The sequence below is a fragment of the Ranitomeya variabilis genome, chromosome 6, assembly GCF_051348905.1.
Source record: "Ranitomeya variabilis isolate aRanVar5 chromosome 6, aRanVar5.hap1, whole genome shotgun sequence".
NCBI classification, from domain to species: domain Eukaryota; kingdom Metazoa; phylum Chordata; class Amphibia; order Anura; family Dendrobatidae; genus Ranitomeya; species Ranitomeya variabilis.
The window spans coordinates 423205861-423226170 of record NC_135237.1 but is presented as its reverse complement, the minus strand read 5'-3'; the positions used below and the strand labels follow the sequence as shown (position 1 = coordinate 423226170).

At 45.7% G+C, this 20310-nt stretch overlaps 1 protein-coding gene across 1 annotated transcript in view; it reads left to right on the top strand.

The window, feature by feature from the left end:
• The window catches only part of USP14 (ubiquitin specific peptidase 14), a 92824-nt gene extending 86248 nt beyond the window's left edge, over nucleotides 1-6576 (top strand). The window contains exons 15-16 of the mRNA XM_077270328.1: nucleotides 4721-4828; nucleotides 5876-6576. Coding sequence (XP_077126443.1) covers nucleotides 4721-4828; nucleotides 5876-6027 — 260 coding nt within the window. The 3' untranslated portion in view covers nucleotides 6028-6576. The remainder of the gene's footprint in view (nucleotides 1-4720; nucleotides 4829-5875) is intronic.
• Nucleotides 6577-20310: the final 13734 nt, after the last annotated feature.

The following is a 20310-nucleotide window of genomic DNA, read 5'->3' as shown; positions in this document are numbered from 1 at the left end:
CGTTTAGTCCATTTGCATCACTTGCGATACCCTTTCTCGCCTGGGCTGGCTGATAAACTTAAGCAGATCCTCTCCTGTCCCAGCCCAATGGATTTCCTTTCTAGGAATGGCCCTGGACTAGTCTCGGGGATTGATAATTCTCCCTCCAGACAAGGTTTTAGCCCTTCAACAAGGATCCCCAGCGCTTTGTTAGTTTTCCCCTCACTCTATCCGGTTTGCAATGAGGGTACTAGGAAAGATGGTGGCCGCAATGGACTTGGTCCCTTTTGCCCAACTGCACCTTTGTCCCCTAAAACATGCCCTTCTGGCAGTTTTCTGACAGTCTCTCTCAACTGCAGATGCCACTTGTCCCTGCAGGTCAGACAGGCTCTCAGGTGGTGGACCCTGAACTCTTCCCTCAACCAAGTCTTTCCTACTTGTTAAATGGCTGGTGGTGACTACCGATGCCAGTCTTTCGGGCTGGGAAGCAGTCTTCCACCATCACCCTGCTCAAGGCCGCTGGTCAGTTCACAAATCGAAGCTACCGATCAACGTTCTGGAGATCCGTGCTATTTGGCTGGCCCTGCAACAGTTCCATCATCTTCTAGTGGGATGCCCCATCCATATTCAATCAGACAACGCCATGGCTGTGGCGTACATCAATCATCAAGGGAGTACCTACAGCAGGGCGGCCATGTCCGAGGTAACTCACATCCTTCAATGGGCAGAGAACAACCACTCTGTGATCTCAGCGATGCACATTCCAGGAGTGGAAAACTGGACGGTGGACTTCCTCAGCCGTCAGGGTTTCACCTTGAGGGAGTGGGAGCTTCAACCAGATCTGTCTTTGCTGGGAGACCCCAGATGTGGAACTCATGGCGTCCAGACTGCATGCCAAGGTTTCCCAGTTTATAGCGAGGTCTCGAGATCCAAGAGCAATCGGAGTGGATGCTCTGGTTCTTTCGTGGCGCCAATTCTGCCTTCCATACTTTTTTCCCTATCTACCGTTACTCCCCAGAGTAATCAGGAAGATCAAGGCGGAAGCAGTCCCAGTGATCCTGGTTGCTCCCGATTGGCCACGCCGTGCGTGGTTTGCAGAGTTGGTATGCCTCGTCTCAGCACCACCCTACATCTGCTCCCTCGTCTGTCTACCACCCTACCCGTGCCCTCCATTCTGCTAATGACCTGAAGTTAACATCCTCAATAATCAGAACCTCCCACTCCCGTCTCCCAAGACTTTTCACGTGCTGAGCCAATATTTTGGAATGCACTACCCAGCTTAATTCGATATACCCCAAGTTTTAAGCATGCACTAAAAACACATTTCTTCAGACTGGCCTACCACCTCAACACATTAATTTAACTATCCCTGTGTTGCCCATTCAAAATTTTTACCATAACCAGGTTCCTAGCATCATGCTGTCATACGACTTATGCATTTAATAGCCCTCTTTGTCTGTACTTTTAGGTATTCTGGTTGATAACCGGTTCATGCAGCATTACATGGAACACCCGATTTCTTACATTATGGCTGGTTCGAACAACGAAGGCAATTTTTGCCATCCACCTTTCGTGTCTCCCCTATTTCCTCATAGATTGTAAGCTTGCGAGCAGGGCCCTCATTCCTCTTGGTATCTGTTGATCTATGTGTTTTATTGTTATGCTTAATATCTTATTGTCTGTACAAGTCCCCTCTAAAATGTGAAGTGATGTGGAATATGTTGGTGCTATAGAAATAAAATTATTATTAAAGAGGTTGGCTCCCTAATCTAAAGGTGATATGCTCCCCTGCTCCACGTAGGCTGACCCTTTTGATGCCTATATACAGTGCCTTGTGAAAGTAACTTTTCAACCTTTTCCCACATATCATGCTTCAAACATAAAGATAGTAAATGTAACGTTTTGGTGAAGAATCAACAAGTGGAACACAATTGTGAAGTTGAATTTATTGGTTATTTTAACATTTTTTGGGAAATTCGAAAACTGAAAAGTGGGGCATGCAAATTTATTCGGCCCCTTTACTTTCAGTGCAGCAAACTCACTCCAGAAGTTCATTGTGGATATCTGAATGATCCAATGTTGTCCTAAATGCCTAATGATGATAAATATACCGTATTTTTCGCTTTGTAAGACGCTCCGGATTATAAGACGCACCCCAAATTTTGAGGAGAAAAATAGGAAAAAACTTTTTTTAATAAATTGAGGGGGCTTCTTATAATCCATGCGTCTTATTGCTTACCAGGGGTTGTGGCTGCGGTGGATCAGGGTCCCAGGGTCGTTGCTGGAGGCAGGAGTGGAGCATTGCTGCAGGCTGGGATGATGGGGTCTGCAGGGGGGCTTCGGTGCTGCATGGGGGCTGCTGTGCTGCAGGCTGGGATGAGGGGTGCTGCAGGGGGCTCTGGTGCTGCAGGGGGCTCTGGTGCTGCAGGGGGCTCTGGTGCTGCAGGGGGCTCTGGTGCTGCAGGGGGCTCTGGTGCTGCAGGGCTGTCTCCAGGGCTGTCTCCGGTGCTGCGGGGGGCTCTGGCAACATTTTGTGAAAGACCAGAGCCCCCAGCAGTTCGTCCATGCGTTCCTGTATGACTGACTCCGGGAAAATGGCCGCCGGAATCTCGAGAGATGAGATCTCAGTGCTGAAATCTCATCTCCCGAGATTCCGGCGGCCATTTTCCAGGAGTTAGTCATACTAGAACGCATGGACGAACTGCTGGGGGCTCTGGTCTTTCACAAAATGTCGCCAGAGCCCCCCGCAGCACCGGAGCCTCCAGCATCACCCGGGGCAGCAGCGGACAACCCCGGCAGTGGCGGCGGGCGACAGCGGCGGCGGGCGACAGCGGCGGCGGGCGGTAGCAGCGGCGGACACCCCCTCATCCCAGCCTGTAATGGTAAGCGGTATATCCGCTTTGTTAGACGCACCCACATTTCCCCCCCAAATTTGGGGGAAATAAAGTGCGTCTTACAAAGCGTAAAATACGGTAATCCACCTGTGTGTAATTAAGTCTCCGTATAAATGCACCTGCTCTGTGATAGTCTCAGGGTTCTGTTTGAAGCACAGAGAGCATCATGAAGACCAAGGAACACAACAGGCAGGCCCGTGATACTGTTGTGGAGAAGTTTAAAGCCGGATTTGGATACAAAATGATTTCCAAAACTTTAAACATCCCAAGGAGCAGTGTGCAAGCGATCATATTGAAATGGATGGAGTATCATACCACTGCAAATCTACCAAGACCCGGCCGTCCCTCTAAACTTTCATCTCAAACAAGGAGAAGACTGATCAGAGATGCAGCCAAGAGGCCCATTATCACACTGGATGAACTGCAGAGATCTACAGGTGAGGTGGGACAGTCTATCCATAGGACAACAATCAGTCGTACACTGCACAAATCTGGCCTTTCTGGAAGAGTGGCAAGAAGATAGCCATTTTTGAAAGATATCCATAAAAAGTGTAGTTTAAAGTTTGCAACAAGCCACCTGGGAGACGCACCAAATGTGTGGAAGAAGGTGCTCTGGCCAGATGAAACCAAAATCGAACTTTTTGGCAACAATGCCAAACGATATATTTAGCGTAAAGGCAACACCGCTCATCACCCTGACCACACCATCCCCACTTTCAAACATGGTGGTGGTGGCAGCATCATGGTTTGGGCCTGCTTTTATTCAGCAGGGACAGGGAAGATGGTTAAATTTGATGGGAAGATGGATGGAGTCAAATACAGAACCATTCTTGAAGAAAACCTGTTGGAGTCTGCAAAAAACCTGAGACTGGGACGGAGATTTGTCTTCCAACAAGACAATGATCCCAAACATAAAGCAAAATCTACAATGGAATGGTTCACAAACTATCCAGGTGTTAGAATGGTCAAGTCAAAGTCCAGACCTCAATCCAATCGAGAATCTGTGGAAAGAGCTGAAAACAGCAGTTCACAAATGATCTCCTTCAAACCTCACTGAGCTCGAGCTGTTTGCCAAGGAAGAATGGGCAAGAATTTAAGTCTCTCGATGTACAAAACTGAAACACATACCCCAAGCGACTTGCAGCTGTAATCACAGCAAAAGGTGGCGCAACAAAGTATTACGTTAAAGGGGCCGAATAATATTGCACGCCCCATTTTCATTTTTTGAATTTCCACTAAAATTTAAAATAACCAATAAATTTCTTTCAACTTCACAATTGTGTTCCACTTGTTGTTGAGTCTTCACCAAAAATTTACATTTGGTATCTTAGTTTGAAGCATGATATGTGGGAAAAGGTTGAAAAGTTCCAGGGAGCCGAATACTTTCGCTAGGCACTGTGTAGCCCTGTTTCTCAAAGAATCACCCAACCAGATAAAAAACACACCTCCAATGCTATTAAGCCCCTACACCTTAAATCTATATACATATAATTGGAGTATATTATTTTACTGTTCGTGAATGTAGATCTTTTTCATTCAAAAGCTTATGGATCCCATACACATCAATGGGGATCTTTTGCATACATTAGAAACAGAAGTGCACAGGATGAAAACTCCATTTTTCTGTTCCATTTGTTGTAACCTGATCCTGAAAAGGTTTTCACCCAAACAGAGAAAAATTTCACTTTCCGTATTTAGTCGGCTTCTCTTCCCTGAATTCCATACTCAAATCTAACACTGCAAATTTGCTTTTTTCTAGTACTTAATTTCTAAAAAGGAAAAAGTGTTTTTTTTTTGTTTTTGTTTTTCCTTTACACTCAATTTGTTTGTGACTTTCTGTTTTCCAGATATTGGTTCCAACAATTGTGGTTATTATGAGCTGCAGGCAGTTCTTACTCATCAGGGAAGATCAAGTTCTTCAGGACACTACGTCTCATGGGTCAGGAGGAAACACGGTAAATACATTTCAGTTGAGTTTAGTTAAGTTCGAGAAGTTAAACATGGTAATAATCCATGTGTATCTTCTCGGGGAGTCTGGCTGTGTCTGACAGCCAGCTCCCTGCCCCCACAGCTGCACTGATTTTTTTAAAATGTCAGTGCAGAATAAAGTGATTAAATAAGAAAAACAGATATCTTCCCACAGTCACTATTAAGGCAATATTACTGAAAATAGGAGCTGTGTAAATCTATATGCAAAGAGTGCGCTCCTCCTAGTATTGGCTGCAATCACCCCCTCCACACCCCCCCCCCCCCAAAAAAAAAATAAAAAAAAAAAAAATGAAATTTTTAGCAAAATTGCATGCAAATTTTTCCACAAATTTTACAGTTTGCATTGCACTATGGAAAACCTGCAAGTAAATCCACAACCTACTTCAGTAGCCTAAAAAAACTGCATTGTATGCAGAGGGTTTTGTAAGCCATGCATCGTGTGGCACTACACCGCCATCCCACAAAAATATGCAACATCTGAACCTAGTCAGTTGTTTGCGACCTAGATAATACCTGAAGCCACAGTTACATGTTGTCCCACAAAAAAGTACATTTTAATCAGTGTAACTTGAAAAAAAAATTGGTTCAACAACTGAATGTTTATAAAAAAAATAAATAAATATATGAATAAATGTTCCTGTGCGGGGGACACAGTACATAAAAGGTGCACATTTATAAGATTATACCAGCGCAGGAATATGTATTTTAACACATCCAATTGTGGAAGATAATATTATTCCAAGATCTATTGTAAAATGTATTTTGTGTGACAACCCTTTTAAATGTATTCTTCATTGCTGTCCTATGGATTATGCAGTCCTCTAACCCTCTGCTCTGTGATAGGAAATATTGCACAAGTTAGGGCACTTTTTATGCATGATTTTCTTATATAAGGATTTTTTTTTATATGATCTACTAATGTAAGTCATGACATGGTAGATGCCCTCTGTAATGCCACTGTATGTTGCCAGAGCTGTCCCACCCATGCTCTCTCGTGCTTTTCTCCCTTTTAGATGAGTGGATTAAGTTTGATGATGATAAAGTGAGCATTGTATCTCCAGAAGATATACTGAGGTTGTCAGGAGGAGGAGACTGGCATATAGCATACGTTCTTCTATATGGACCCAGGAGAATCGAAGCTACTGAAGAAGAGGCCGAACAATAATGACATTTGTCATTTTAGTCATTTTTTTTTTCTTTAGGTGTGAAATAAATGTTCTTCGATTTAGAATCACATGACCCAGATTTTTTTTTTAATAATAATCTTAGAGGAAGACGTGAATTGTCAAGTTCAATTCACTTTGGTGCACAAACTGATGATCCATATCGGAAAGCTGTAAAAAGCTTAAGCTTTCTTTTTCCTATTGTCTTAACGTAATTTTAAAAATTGGAATTCTAAAATGACTAAATGTCCAGCCACTGCCTGGTGGTGCTAAAACAATTTTTGTACGCGTTAATGAACAGACAATATTTATTGCACACCTTCATCATTCATTGTTACTATTGCATGGTTTATACCGCAGTACTTGCCGTCGCCTTATCTGACAGATCTGCCAGGAAGGAGGAAGGATATGTGTTGCCTCGTTGTAACAGTGCTGCTTCCCATAACTTAAGACCTGGCCACAATCGTGTGTCCAGCTTCATCTGACTATCTGGTCCAGACCAATGTTGGCATCTTGGTGACTTCAGAATAAAATTGTTATCAATTTCTGTCTCTAAGTCTGATTCGTAATTAATTTTCTCTGAGAGGGAGAAATAATAACCTAAAGGGGCATGAGAAATAAGTCAATTCTGGCACAACTTGTGCTATGAAAGCCTCTCAAATTGCATGTGCCAATTTAGTATGTGCTTTAAAGAGTTTATGAAAAGAAACTTCTTGATGTGACGTATGCCAGACCTGTGGAGGCAGAATTAAGTGCGCCATTTGAATAGTGAGTTGCAGAGAGTTAAGTTTTGGCACAGTTTCTGCCAGGGTAGTATAGCTTTTATCTTATTATATGCCATTACTTTAAGTCAAATTTTTTTATTGAACATTTTCAAATTTAAGGACATTTACAGACCAAAAAAAACAGATACCAAAACAGTAAGTAAGAGGTCATATCAAAGTGCAAAAGATGAACCAAAGTTCAATAAAGGAGAAGATACCATACTTGCTTGGTTACCTTTAACTTATTAGGACAAAGATTAAATACAGATGAGTACTTATATGCTGGAAAAGTGGAGTCAAGAAATATATTGCATCTGGAATTGGTGTACAACAGAGGCCAAGTGTTCAAAAAAGACCTAGATTGTATCTGTGTAACTGTCTTGATGCCAACCCTGATCCATCAACCCATGGGGTCCAAAGCTTTTCACATTTCATAATAACATTCCTATTTAAATAAATGCCCCTTTTCAAATTCAGTACAAGTTGATTTTATTTATAACCTCCGGGATTATAGGGACCTGATCTATTATCCATTATTGAGCTATTAATTTCCTAGCCATGAATAACATACAAGACATGGCAGTCTTACCATATTCATCAGTAGAGTTGAGCGGCTTTTACTTTTTTAGGATCGAGTCGGGTTTCGCGAAACCCGACTCTCAAAAGTCGGGTAGGGTGAAATCGGCCGATTATTACGATAAGTCGGGAGCCGACTGAAACACGAAACCCAATGCAAGTCAATGGGGAATCAAAGACGGCAGAGAGTGGAGGACAGGAAAACACCTACAGTGCCCATTTTAATGCCAAAAACATCAATTCTTAATACTGAAGATTGTCAATCTTAATTTACTTTATAATAATAGTTAGGCATTGAAAACTGGGGGTCCTTTGGCTAAAGTTGTGGGGGGGGGTAGGGCTGGCTCAAGTTTTTCGTTGGCCCAGGAAACGCGGAATATGTCACGGCGGTGGAGCAGGGAGAGGTAAGCATTTAAACTTTGCAAGTGCTGTGATCCTGAGCAAAAAGGGGGGGCCCACTCGTTCGCATTGACACTGGCACAGGGCCCCTCAAAGTACGGCGGTGTGTATGACGGCGAGGGCGCCTCCCACCGGCAGAGACACTTTTGCGTACTATGAGGGGCCCTGTGCCAGTGACGTTGCCAACGAGTATGCCCCCCCCCCCCCCCCCACCTGATGAAGGAACCTGCACTTTCATCTGCACCTTCCTCTTTGTCCCCGTGTAAGGTGGTATAGTATGCGGGAAGGGAAACCTGACTTTCAGCAGGGTCAGATTCTGGCTGTGTAGTGCAAGGGGAATGTAGTGGTCTGGGTCAATGTACCAGCAGAGTCATCTAGCAGTGGCTGGGCAATGGGCAGGATGACGAGGAAACACAGATATATGCCCAAATAATAAAGTAGGCTAAATGCAGTTCAAAACTGGTAACAGGACTAAACAGGCGGCATAGCTTTGTTCAGCGGAGGACAACTGTAATGAGAGGCTGACAATTAGTAGGCCCAATAAAGTAAGTAGGCTAAATGCAGTTCAAAATAGGTAACAGGAGTAAACTGGCGGCATAGCTTTGTTCAGCGGAGGACAACTGTAAGGAGTGGCGCAGACAGACTTAGTAGGCCTAAAATAAAAAAGTAGGCTAAATGCAGTTCAAAATCGGTAACAGGAGTAAACAGGCGGCATAGCTTTGTGCAGTGGAGGACAGCTGTAATGAGGGGCAGTCACTGAGCAGACAATGGCTGACTGTCATCAAGGCTTCCCTCCTCCTCGGCTGCAGACGCCTGCTCCTTAATGTGCGTCAAACTTTGCATCAGCAGATGCACTAGGGGGATGCTCATGCTTATGATGGCGTCGTCTGCATTTACCAGCCGTGTGCATTCCTCAAAACACTGAAGGACTTGACAGAGGTCTTGGAGCTTCGACCACTGCACACCTGACAACTCCATGCCTGCCCGTGTATGTGTATCCTCCCACAAATACATTACAGCACGCCTCTGTTCGCACAGCCTCTGAAGCATGTGCAGTGTGGAGTTTCACCTTGTTGCAATGCCGATTATTAGGCGGTGCTGGGGAAGCCTCAGCGATCGCTGATGGTTCAGCATACGGCTGGAGTGTACGGGTGACCGGCGGATGTGCGAGCAAAGTCTTCGCACCTTCAGGAGCAGGGCTGGTAACCCCGGATAATTTTTCAGGAAGCACTGCACCACCAGGTTCAAGGTGTGAGCCAGGCAAGGTATGTGTTTCAGTTCTGAAAGGGCTATGGCAGCCATAAAATTCCTTCCGTTATCACTGACTACCTTGCCAGCCTCAAGATGTACACTGCCCAGCCATGACTGAGTTTCTTGCTGCAAGTACTCGGCCAGAACTTCCGCGGTGTGTCTGTCGCCCAAACACTTCATTTCCAACACAGCCTGCTGATGCTTACCACTATCTGTTCCATAATGGGACACCTCGTGTGCAACACTGGCAGCTGCAGATGGAGTGGTCATGCGACTGAGCTCTGTGGACGAGCTCTCGCTTCTGGAGGAGGGGCGAACGCCTACAACCAACTGTTTCCTAGACCGTGGGCTAGGCAGAACTGTCCCACTATGGCTGTCCCGTGTGGACCCGGCATCCACCACATTAACCCAGTGTGCCGTGATGGACACGTAACTTCCCTGGCCATGCCTACTGGTCCATGCATCTGTTGTGAGGTGCACCTTTCTACTGACTGATTGCCTCAGTGCATGGACAATGCGGTCTTTGACATGCTGGTGGAGGGCTGGGATGGCTTTTCTCGCAAAGAAGTGTCGACTGGGTAGGTCATAGCATGGTACTGCGTAGGCCATCAGGGCTTTGGAAGCTTTGCTTTCAACCAACCAGTAGGGCATCTTCTCTAAAGAGATTAGTCTAGCAATGTGGGCGTTCAAACCCTGTGTACGCGGATGAGTAGTTTCTTTTCCTAACGAGAGTCTCTTGTAGGGTGAGCTGGACTGGAGAGGTGCATATGGTGGAACTAGCGGTGGTGGTGGACATGGCCGATTGAGAGAGGGTTGGTGATGGTATTCTTGATGTTGACCTACATACAGTGTTTCCTACCAAAAACCTTGTGATTCCCTGACTGCTTTGGCCTTGCGACGATACCTCCACATTTGCTGCTGGTGGTGTCCTAACTGGTGGGCTTACAGTGAGGGAAGCAATGTAGCGTTGCTGACTACCTTCATTCTGAGCAGGTGCACCAACGGTACAGGACGTTTGGTAGTTAGTCCAGGCTTGCAAGTGCATGCTGGTTAAATGTCTACGCATGCACGTTGTATTTAAATTTAGGGGATTCTTCCCTCTGCTAAAGGTCTTTGAGCATTTCTTACAGATAACTTTGCACTGATCATTCGGATCTTCGTTAAAAAATTGCCACACTCCACTCTTCCTACTATGCAATACCTTTTCAGGCATTGCACGCTGTGCTACTTTCACCGGATGGCCACGCTGTCCTAAAACTGTTTTTTTGGTTGACAAACTTTTTTGGCCTGAGACGGGCCTGCCAGATGAAAGCTGTTGTGATGTTGATGGCTGCTGCGGATCATCCTCCTCCGCTTCTGAGCTACTGTCAGCGGCACCCTTTTCCCCCAATGGCTGCCAATCTGGGTCAACAACTGGGTCATCTATCACCTCCTCTTCAATGTCATGTGCACCTTTCTCTGTCACTGTGTAAGGTGCTATAGCGTTCGGGATGGGGCACCATAGTCTCATCAGGATCAGATTCTGGCTCAGTACTCTGCGAGGGCAATGTAGTGATCTGAGTCAATTGAACAGCATAATAATCTAGCTGTGGCTGTGCATCAGTGCACTCCATGTCCGATTCATCTTGTAATGGGGCTGTTAACAATTTCCCTTTCTAACCCAGGCACGGTATGTGTAAAGAGCTCCATGGAGTAACCTGTAGTGTCGCCTGACGCATCCTTCACTTTTGCTTTGGGTGAAGGACACAAGGAAGCGACTTGTTCCTGAGCGGGAGCATCCACTGATGACTCGCTGCTTTTAAATTTGGAACTTTCTGAAGAGGAGGCAAAAGAGCTAGAGGCTGAGTCAGCAATGAAAGCCAAAACTTTTTCCTGCTGCTCCGGCTTTAAAACTTGTTTTCCTACTCCCAGATAAGGGAGCCTTCGAGGCCTTGTGTAGGCAGACGATGACGCTGGCTCAACACCTCAAGCCTTAGCTGCTATTTTGCTTTTCCCACTACCACCAGATGCTCCACCACCACCACCAGTACCAGCTGGCAACGACCGCCTATGGCCTCTTCCACCAGACTTCCTCATTTTTGGGAAAATCTAACCAAAATAGCAACCGTTATATGGTACTGTAAAACAAGGTAGAAGGTGTATATAAACTTGTTGAGAATTTAATTCTCCCTTTTTTTGTGCTGTAAGTGGCTGGCTGATACACCACAAACTAAGAGGACTGAGGTTTATGCACTTTGAGACTGAACCCAAACTCAGGCCCAGTGTATTTTACAACACAATGTAAGTGGCAGAACGTGGCTGGCTGATATACGACAAACTAACAGAACTGACGTATATCCACTTTGAATCTCCCTTTTTTGGGGGGGAGACAGCACCACAACTCAGGCCCAGTGTGTAACACAACACAATGTAAGTGGCTGGAAGATATCTGAAATTGTACTACAGTCCTTGGATTTTTTCCAATCTCCCTACAATGATCTCAGGACAAGTATGGCAGCAACAAAAAGGACTGCTGCACACAAGTGTGGACAAATAAACAAGATAACTGCAGAAAGGAGCAACAGGATTTTTGCTTTTAAAAAAGCAGTTGGTTTGCACAGCAGCGGTGCAAACAGCATTGCAGCTATCCGGGAGCCTTATCAGGCAGCCTAATAAGCTACAGAGCGGATGCTCAAAGATATAGCCTCCACTGTCCCTGCAAAACAAAGGTGGTGTTGGACAGTGGAAATCGCTACAGCACAAGCGGTTTGGGGATTAATTTTCCCTCCCTAACTATAGCCCTTCTTCTGACGAAGCTGCAGCAACCTCTCCCTATGCTAAGATCGGCAGAAGTAAGATGGCGGTCGGCGTGCATGCCCCTTTATACCCCCTGTGACGCCGCATAAAGCAAGCCAATCACTGTCATGCCCTTCTCTAAGATGGTGGGGACCGAGACCTATGTCATCACACTGCCCACACTCTGCGTCCTCCTTCATTGGCTGAGAAATGGCGCTGAACGCGTCATACGAAACGCGACTTTGGCGCGAAGATCGCTGACCGCATGGCCGATCCCACACTGGGATCGGGTCGGGTTTCATGAAACCCGACTTTGCCGAAAGTCGGCGATTTTTGAATTTGTCCGATCCGTTTCGCTCAACCCTATTCATCAGTAGTCAAGTCCTCAACAAACCCCAATATACACACAAAAGGAGTAGGGATGATATGAATTAAATAAACCCCCGTTCTAATTTACAACACCCCTTTCCAGAAAAGTTCTAGATTAGGACAGGACCACATGATTTGCAGTATTTATTTTACATCTAGAGCAAATAGGATTTATCCGGAGTCCTATGTGAAATAGGAATTAAGGTGTTCTGTATACTTGATGTAGCATACAGGAGCGACCAAAAGTTTAGCTTTTTTTTAAAGTGTGATTACTTCGGTCTGGTTGTTGTGATGCCATTTTCATGGTGATTTTAGTAAACCGGAAGCAAATGGTTAGGATGAAAATTGTGTTTTGATATTGTTTTTTTCCCTTTTATGTGTTAGTTTTCAACATTTGCTGGGCCAAATGTTTTGCATATTTTGTCATGGGTAGTTGAATTTTGCATAAAATGTAATTTTTTTTGTGTGTTTTTCGGTTTAAAAATGCAGACAGCCTAATTTATCACCAGATGTCAGGAAGCTTATTCTGTGAATTCAGGCAAAAGCCAAAAAGAGGTAACTATACAATTCAACTGCTGAGTCAAGTGTCATGCATAATAAAGAGAGAAAAGGAAGGTTATAGAACAGCTGACAAACCTAGAAGTAGAGGACCACAGAAAACTTCCTCCAAAGTTGATCACATTATTACGAAAGTCAGTATCTGATGTTAAAGGGCCACTGTCACCCCCCTCTAGCCATTATAAACTAAAAGAGCCACCTTGTGCAGCAGTAATGCTGCATTCTAACAAGGTGGCTCTTTTAGTTTTAGGTTCAAGCATACCCCAAATAAAACGTTTTTATACTTAGCCACAATTCCTGTCTCTAGCCAGGTAGGCGGGTCCTCACTCCCCAGCTTGGCCAGCTCCTCTGCCGTCACTCACATCTTCATGTGCTTTCGGCGCCGCCCCCTCAGCGCTGTTATCGTTTCAAATCCGGCGCCTGCGCTGTGTACTGGTGTCCTGCGCAGACGCAGTAACCTCTGGCCGTCTTTTGTTCTCTGGTATCAGCCATTACATCAGACATCCACAGAACACCAGGATGGATCTGCTGCACAGCAAATAGCTGTAGGACCTGCCATGATGTCACTGCCATGTGATTAGGGCAATCACATGGCAGTGACGTCATCGCAGGTCCTACAGCTATTTGCTGTGCAGCAGATCCATCCTGGTGTTCTGTGGATGTCTTTTGTTCTCTGGTATCAGCCATTACATCAGACGGCCAGAGCTTACTGCGTCTGCGCAGGACACCAGTACACAGCGCAGGCGCCGGATTTGAAACGATAACAGCGCTGAGGGGGCGGCGCCGAAAGCGCAGGAAGATGTGAGTGGCTAAGCTGGGGAGTGAGGACCCGCCTACCTGGCTAGAGACAGGAATTGTGGCTAAGTATAAAAACGTTTTATTTGGGGTATGCTTGAACCTAAAACTAAAAGAGCCACCTTGTTAGAATGCAGCATTACTGCTGCACAAGGTGGCTCTTTTAGTTTATAACGGCTGGAGGGGGGGTGACAGTGGCCCTTTAATATAAGTGCTGTACAGATTTTGCACAAAATGAATGACGCATATGGGTTCAAAATAAGTCGCCAAACTGCTGCGATGGCTAAGAGCAGTTGGGCTGAATGCACAACTTTCATCTCTGCAAAGAACCAGAAGGTTTGACTTAATCAAACTCAAGAACACAGCCAGAGGCGCTGGGCCTCTCTGACCCTTCCCGGCGCCTGCACACTGCAGTACTTTGCTCTTCCCTCAACAGGGCAGATAAAGTACGCCTGCGCCAGAGCTGCAGCAGGAAGACAAGACGACGTCATCGTATGAAGATAAGAGGCGCCGGACCGCGACGCCCATCGGACTGGACCGAACCGGGACCGCCTCTGGATGAGTATAATATAGCCTGTTTTTCTTACCTTTCAGGTTACATCGGGGCTTATCTACAACATTACAGAATGCTGTAGATAAGCCCCTGATGCCGGTGGCCTTATCTCGTATACGATTTTTGGGGTGACAGATTCCCTTTAAATGCCCTCAATCGGTGCTAGCACCTATTGTGGCTGTTGCTGCAGGATGTCCGCTCTCACATAGAGCTGACACCCACACCTGATTGCCGTGGCGCTGTATATATACTGCTGTTTGCGAGATTGCAGCTCCCGCAGAGCAGTATATGTCGATAAGGGGTTAATACCCCTTTAAGCCTTCATGGCATCCCACATAATGTTAGACATAGTTGCGCTTATTGTTTTCCTGAAAGTAATATTTGAAGGTGGATGACACTAGATTATCGTCTGATTTGGAGCCTGAAAGGATTCATAGCCCATTGAACTAAATATGTTACTGGTCTTGGTAAAATACATAGGGACTAGATATCCGAGAATGTTCGCTCATCACGTGTTATCAGAGTATCTTGGGCGTGCTCGAGTAACATGTCCAAGTCCCTGCAGCTGCATGTTTCTTCATCGCTTCATTGGGGGACACAGGTAACCATGGGGTGTATGCTGCTGTCGCTAGGAGGCTAACACTAGGCAACAAAGGAAAACGGCTCCTCCTCAGCAGTATACACCGACTGACAGGAACAAAGCCCTTCATTTTAAGCTTGGTGTCTGTAGGAGGCGGACCTGGATCTGCTCCCAGATCCGTATTTTCCTTTGCAGGTTCCTTGTTTGTATTTTATTAACATTTTCCCTTTGTCTTTTAGGTTATTCTTCTTAGGGTAACAGGTTGTAATAATTTCTCACTCTGTTTTCTCTGTCCCTCATGACAGCATCATGGAGACAGGGGATCCGCCCACCAAGGACAGGAAACAGATAAAATACAGATAAAAAGGCGGTAACTCGCTCCCCCATCAGCTTGGTTTCCTGTCCTTGATGGGGAAGCTACATAAGCCTACCTTGATCTTTGTGGGATTCCGGGGCCAGTTAGTCCGATCCAGGCAGCGGGTGTTCCCTGCGTCGGCTGGCGTGGTCACCCGAAGCGCCACCGCTGGGGTTAGTGAGCCTCTAGGGTGTGTGAGGAGAGGCGGCAAGGAGATGATCGCGGCCGCCTCTCCAGGGGAAAGCTCCTCATGGCGGACATCGGCAACACGCCTTCACGGGGGTCCCTAAAGGCGGGGATGAGGCAGTATGGAAAGCTGCCTCCCCTGGGACAAAAGCTGCGGTTCTGGGGTTCCGGGAACCAGGATACACGCGGTAAGGTGTGGCGCCCTGTTGGGGGCGGTACCGCCGCAAGGCATTCCCGGCCGGCCAGTGCGCATGCGCAAGCATGGTGACGCGATAGGCGCAAAGCTTGCGCAGGCCTCAATGATGTGCGAGCGCAGGGCAGGACTGGTAATCCAGTCAGAGCACTATTTAAGGGGGACAGCACTCTGGTCGGATGCTTCCAATGGAGCTCGACCAGCGTTCCCCAGGAACCAGGAGTGATCTAGACCTGCAGGAGAAGTCCCCTTAATGAAGGTCACCGCCGCAGCAGCAGCAAAAACGGTGGCCACAGACAAAAGGGAAACAAGCTTCCCACCACCAGCAGCACGATGTTACCGGCAAATGACGCTCGGGATCACAGCACAGCAAAGGCTGCAGCGCAGCCTCTGGCGTTAGGGAAAATCCAACTGCAGATAGATCATCCCCAACTGGTACTGATGGGTCCACCAGGTGGTGAGTGATCTTCGTGAAAGCTAGTGGTTAATGAGACCCCATATTTGTTGTTTTTGTTTTCTTCAAGGGAAGAAAAGTTTAGGAGAAACTAAACACAAAATCTGTGCACTTTGTAGGGAAGATCTTCCCTCTACATGGGGAAAAAAAGACGTTGCAGCTCGTGTGGAACACAATCTGTGAGGGGCTTCCCGGGTTTGCTGCAGACCTTAGGTCATTGATAAAAAACCAGGTGGAAGACACCTTTAGATCCCTACAGGAGGGAAAAAAGCGAAAGAAAACCAGGCACAGATCTCCGACACACGGGTCCAGTGACACGGGTAGCGAAGATGGGGACTCAGACACCTCCAACTCTTCTTCAACGTCATCTTCCACAGGGGGTCGTAGCTGTTTTTCGCTAGAAGAGACTGATAGCCTTGTTAAGGCAGTTAGGAACACCATGGGGCTAATTGACCCTCACCCTAAAAAAAAATCAGTCCAGGACATCATGTTTGGGGGTCTCAAACAGAAAAAGAGAAGGGTCTTCCCACTTAACAAGAAAATCCAGGCCTTGATGAAAAAACAGTGGAAGAAACCAATAAGAAAGGCCCTACCTACACCTAAAAGAAAATACCCTTTTGAGGACCCATCTTGCTCCCGTTGGGAAAAAGCTCCCAAATTAGATATGGCCATCGCCAAGGCATCTAAAAAATTCGCCCTCCCATTTGAGGATATGGGAGTCTTGAAAGACCCCATGGACAAGAAAGCAGATGCTTTCCTGAAAGGCTCATGGGAAGCAGCTAAGGGGGGGTGCTGAAACCAGCGGTAGCCGCCGCCTGCACACCCCATTCCCTAATGGTCTGGCTAGATCAATTAGAGACTCAACTTAAAGAGAAGACGTCTCGGGACACTATTTTGAACACCTTGCCAGTAAATGAGGGGGGTGGCTGCTTTCTTGGCGGATGCTTCCGTGGACTCTTATTAGACTGGCTGCTAGATCAGCGGTCTTTTCCAATGCAGCTAGACAGGCCCTTTGGCTTAAGTGTTGGCCGGGGGATCACCAGAAAAAAATCAAAGTTGTGTACCATCCCCTGTGAAGGAGAGCTCTTGTTTGGTGACATCCTGGATAAATCTAAATATTGGCCTGCACTCTATAATAGGTCGGGATGCTGGTACGACAGACCGTAAGGTCTAATATCAGGATATGATAAATCTACCGCACTCCCTAAGTGGAATATCTTATGCAGAAATGTAGATTTTGAAATGCTAATTTATTCAAATACAAGTAGAAATAGAATCAATCATATATATCGGATCAAAACAAAAGGTAGCTTAATACAACGTGTACATACGACACAAAATGGTGACGTTTCGACCCTCCCGGGTCTTAGTCTAAGGTCGCTGTGAATATAAAAACAACATACATACATTGAATGAATGTACAGTGATGAATATGCGGCTCCACCTCCCATAGGGGTGGAGCCACATATTCATCGCTGTAATGAGCAGTACCACGTGACCGCTCATACAGGACAAGCTGCGGCGCTGAGAGGAAGCATCGCGGGAGCTGGGTGAGTATTTTAATGCCAGCGGGCGGGCGCACAGGGGGTGGGAGGTGGGAGCTGACCGTGAACTTTATTTTAAAAACAAAAAAAATAAAAACATGATTTTTAATTCCTTCTCTCCAGCGAACGCTGCTGGGGAGAAGGAATGAATGGCGGCTTCAGCACCAAACGCAGGGGGGACAGCGCTTACTGTAGCGCTGTCTCCTGCACGGTCCGTGTGGTACTCAGTCGGCACACGGCTGCCACACACTGATGTGCCATGTGAGCTCACGGACACGGATAACTCCGGTACCGATTTTTCCGGTACCGGAATTATCTGGACGTGTGACACTGGCCTTAGATGTGTGACCTGGTTAGTGATCCGTTTCAGAGTGGGAACCTGAAAGGTCATAGGTATGTCGGTAAAAGGTAAAGTCTGTAGTGTCTAACAGGTATTATATGGTGCCCTTCTGATAGGGGATTGGCAATTACCTTAATAGGTACAGTAGCTCGTGGTCTATGCGGCATCCGCGTCTTGCTAATGCTATAATGTTATATCCTTTTTCCCATTGCACTGCTATTCTAGCCTCACCACATATGAGGATTTCATCTTGCCCTGGGGCTACTAATGACACTAGGAATGTATAAGTGTGAATTATATACACTATAGCATATTTATTATGTTGCATTTTCCATTATTACGTTTGTTTCAATGTATGTATGTTGTTTTTATATTCACAGTGACCTTAGACTAAGACCCAGGAGGGTCGAAACGTCACCATTTTGTGTCGCATGTACACGTTGTATTAAGCTACCTTTTGTTTTGATCCGATATACATGATTGATTCTATTTCTACTTGTATTTGAATATATTAGCATTTCAAAATCTACATTTCTGCATAAGATATTCCACTTAGGGAGTGTGGTAGATTTATCATATCCTAACATCCTGGATAAAGCGGGGGATAAGAAAAAGTCCTTCCCTATTTTCGCTTATCCATCCTACAGGAGGCCTTTTCGGAGCAGGAGGTTTATCCGTAGGAGACCAGGCAAAACTCAGGATAGATGGGAGGACAAAAAGAATAAAAATAAAGGGTTCATGTTCAATAAGAGCCCCAACAATAAAAAGCCCTCCCAATGAATCTTTGCCCCAGGTGGGGGGAAGGTTGTCCCTCTTTCTCTCAGCCTGGGAGAAAATTACCAACGGTCCGTGGATATTGGACATAATAAAATCAGGACTAGGGCTAAAATTCCACAATGTCCCCCAACCTTCCTTTATGATAACATCTCAGAGATCGTCAGTGGAGGAACAACTGGCTTTGGAACAAGAAATTGCGGGACTATCGGAGAAAGGAGTTCTCCTGGAGGTTCCCCTCCAAGAAAGAGGGGAAGGGTATTGCTCTCCCCTTTTCCTAAGAAAAAACCAGACGGGTCCTACAGGATAATTATAAATTTAAAAAGTCTGAACAAACATCTAAAACTGCAGCCATTCAAAATGGAAACAATAACCTCAATAAAAATGTTGTTTCCGCTCTGTTTTATGGCAGTGCTAGACCTAAAGGATGCATATTACCACGTCCCTATCCACAGAGATGAGAGATTCCTCAGGATGGCAGTCTGTATCAAAAGGGTGATAAAACATTTCCAATTCGTAGCCCTCCCCTTCGGGCTGGCCATAGCACCTCGAGTATTCAACAAACTAGTAGCAGAGGTTATGGCCCACCTGAGGGAACAAGATACCCTGATTGTGCCTTATCTGGACGATTTCCTGGTGATCGGCAACTCTCCCCAGCATTGCGAAGGCTAATTAGAAAAGATCATGCACTCCAAGATCTAGGCTGGCTTGTGAACCTGACAAAGTCCAAATTAGTACCTCTCAGTATCAGCAGATTCTTGACAATAATGTTCATGAATCAGTGACAAAGTTGAAGTTGCGCAGGGGATGGATCTTTTAGCAAGACAATGATCCACAACACCGCTCCAAATCTACTCAGGCATTCATGCAGAGGAACAATTACACTGTTCTGGAATGGCCATCCCAGTCCCCAGACCAGAATATCATTGAACATCTGTGGGATCATTTGAAGAGGGCTGTCCATGCTCGGCGACCATCTAACTTAACTGAACTGGAATTGTTTTGTAAAGAGGAATGGTCAAAAATACCTTCATCCAGGATCCAGGAACTCATTAAAAGCTACAGGAAGCGACTAGAGGCTGTTATTTTTGCAAAAGGAGGATCTACTAAATATTAATGTCACTTTTCTGGTGAGGTGCCCATACTTATGCACCTGTCAAATTTTGTTTAAATGCAGATTGCACATTTTCTGTTAGTACAATAAACCTCATTTCAAGGCAGAAACATTACTGTGTCCAACAGTTATTAGATATATGAAACTTAAATAGCTGTTGCAAAAAAAAAAAACAATTTTTATAAAACATTAAGCTTAAGATTAATAGGGGTGCCCAAACTTTTTCATATAACTGTATCTTCCAACATGAAGGAGCTACTTGCAGTCAAATTTGCACTCTTAAAATTCCTAAATTCCCTTCACTCTCATCATGTCAGAGTACTGTCGGACAACAGAGTAGTGGTAGCTTACTTAAATCACCAAGGAGATACCCGATCCCAGGCGCTAATGGAAGTAACAAAATCAATCTTCCAACTAGCCGAGAGCAACTTAGAGTCCTTGACAGGCCTTCACATAAGGGGGTGGACAATTCGAGATCGGACTTTAAGTCAATCCCGTCTGAGGCAGGGAGAATGGGAGTTGAACCAGTCTGTATTCAACCAAATCTCAGAAAGATGGGGGACACCAGACATAGACCTATTTGCGAACAATCTGAACAAGAAGGTGCACACCTTTTGCTCTGTAACCCCATTAGGGAACCCCATCGCGCTAGACGCATTTCTGATTCCATGGAATTACCAGCTAGCATACGCTTTTCCCCCAATC